The sequence below is a fragment of the Nothobranchius furzeri genome, chromosome 14 (assembly GCF_043380555.1).
Source record: "Nothobranchius furzeri strain GRZ-AD chromosome 14, NfurGRZ-RIMD1, whole genome shotgun sequence".
Classification (NCBI taxonomy): Eukaryota; Metazoa; Chordata; class Actinopteri; order Cyprinodontiformes; family Nothobranchiidae; genus Nothobranchius; species Nothobranchius furzeri.
This window is the reverse complement of record NC_091754.1, coordinates 61,870,973-61,872,725: the sequence shown is the minus strand read 5'-3', so window position 1 is coordinate 61,872,725 and position 1,753 is coordinate 61,870,973. Positions and strand designations below refer to the sequence as shown.

Sequence of the window (1,753 nt, the reverse complement as noted above, 5' to 3'; positions counted from 1 at the left end):
TTAAATCTGGAGTTATTACAGATGGCCACGCTTGGATCACTACTGTGTTCACTTCCTGCAAACCAAGCCTTAGTTACTGTGTGAAGCAGTTCCTAGCTGATAGACGGGAATGGGAACATGATGATACTTTATTGATCTCCTTGGGAAATGTATTTCTCTGCATTCGACCCATTCCTGAGGAGCAGTGGGCAGAGGTGCCATGTGCTAACAGGCAGTTTATTGGGGTCCCCCGGCCACAAGGGCCCCCAAACTGGTGAACAGTCTTTTAAGTGTGAGCTGCAACAATAGTGAGACGGTAAACTTTACCGTAAATAAAACCTACACCATATCGACTACTATCTTTCTGTGTTTTTGTTAGAGACGTACATGCTTTCTTGTTCTAGTGTTTTATTTGTTAACTTATGTCTTTTTTCTCGTTTTGACTTTTTCCCAACAGCAACGTGAAGGTTATAAAGAACAACTTCACCTTAAGGTTGTGCATGCCATACCACTGGCGGAGTGTGGGCCACCGGAGCTTTCAGTACCTGTTTGAGACCATCATGGGCTGCCTGGTGCCCTTCTCCCTCATCAGCACGTGTTACTCCTCCGTCATCTGCAGACTGCAAAGCGCCAAGTTTCATCGCAGAGGAAAAGGCAGCCGCCTGATCCTGATGATCATCTGTGCCTTTGCGTTGTTCTGGCTGCCCTATCACATTGTCAACATCATCGAGGTGAATCTGATGATCTCCTTTCTTTAAAGGTTGTCCAAAAACTGTTTCCCATCTAACGTTTAACTCCACCCCCTCAGGTGGTGGGCCTCCTAGAAGACAGTGAATCAGTGACTGGGGCAGCTCTCACAGCCCGACCCAACGTCACAGCCTTCGCTTACTTCAGCAGCGCCGTCAACCCCCTCCTTTATGTATTTGCTGGTAGCTCCCACATCCGCCAGGCCGGGCTGAGCTTCATGGGCAGACTGTTTGAGGCTACCAACTCAGAGAGCAGGACGTCCTCCGTCACCCGCAGCGGGCGGAGCGGCTCGTCTCCAGACGAGACCTCGGTACTGCAGACGCTGTCCGTTAAACTCGGGAAGCCTTTCAAAGGCAAGGATAAGGAGAGGAGCTGCAGCGTAGCGGGCAATGAGACCAACGTGCCAGAGCTCAAGACTCTGGCAACTGTCGAGCAGCTCTAATAACAATCAAGCTGTCAAATATGGACTACTGTAATATGATTTTTCTGGCTTGCTTTAAGCTTTTTGTTCACATAGAAAAAAGCTGCCGGTCATGAAAGAGTTCCAACCAAAGCTAAAGCCCAGAAGATCGTGTCACACCATTACAGGAAATTTCCTTCATTTGAGCGGGATTTACAAATCCGTCTGAAACTCAAATATAAATAACAATATTGCAGGGTTTCATTTTACAAATGTAAAAATAACTATTTTATAGCTGAGAACATGAGAAAAAATACTCAATAATGTCCCCTTTAATTTACACACAGACCAAATATATGAAAATATTTATATAAAATATTTATATAATTTTTAATTTTTATATTTATTTGGGGTCAATGGGATTGTCAAATTAACATAAATGATAATAATAATAATATTAATAATAATAATAAATATACTACTACTACTACTAATAATAATAATAATATTATTATTATTATTTTAAATATTATTATTAAATTATTGGTAACACTTTACAATAAGAGTCAATTTATTAACATTACATGTTGTATTAATAAACAAAAGATCCCTTATCAATGTTCCAGT

The 1,753-nt window shown here is 41.6% G+C and overlaps 1 protein-coding gene across 1 annotated transcript in view; it reads left to right on the top strand.

Annotated features, from left to right (window-relative positions):
* ltb4r (leukotriene B4 receptor) overlaps positions 1-1,363 on the top strand; it is a 10,522-nt gene extending 9,159 nt beyond the window's left edge. Inside the window, exons 3-4 of the mRNA XM_015946592.3 lie at positions 437-710; positions 788-1,363. Coding sequence (XP_015802078.1) covers positions 437-710; positions 788-1,168 — 655 coding nt within the window. The 3' untranslated portion in view covers positions 1,169-1,363. The remainder of the gene's footprint in view (positions 1-436; positions 711-787) is intronic.
* Positions 1,364-1,753: the final 390 nt, after the last annotated feature.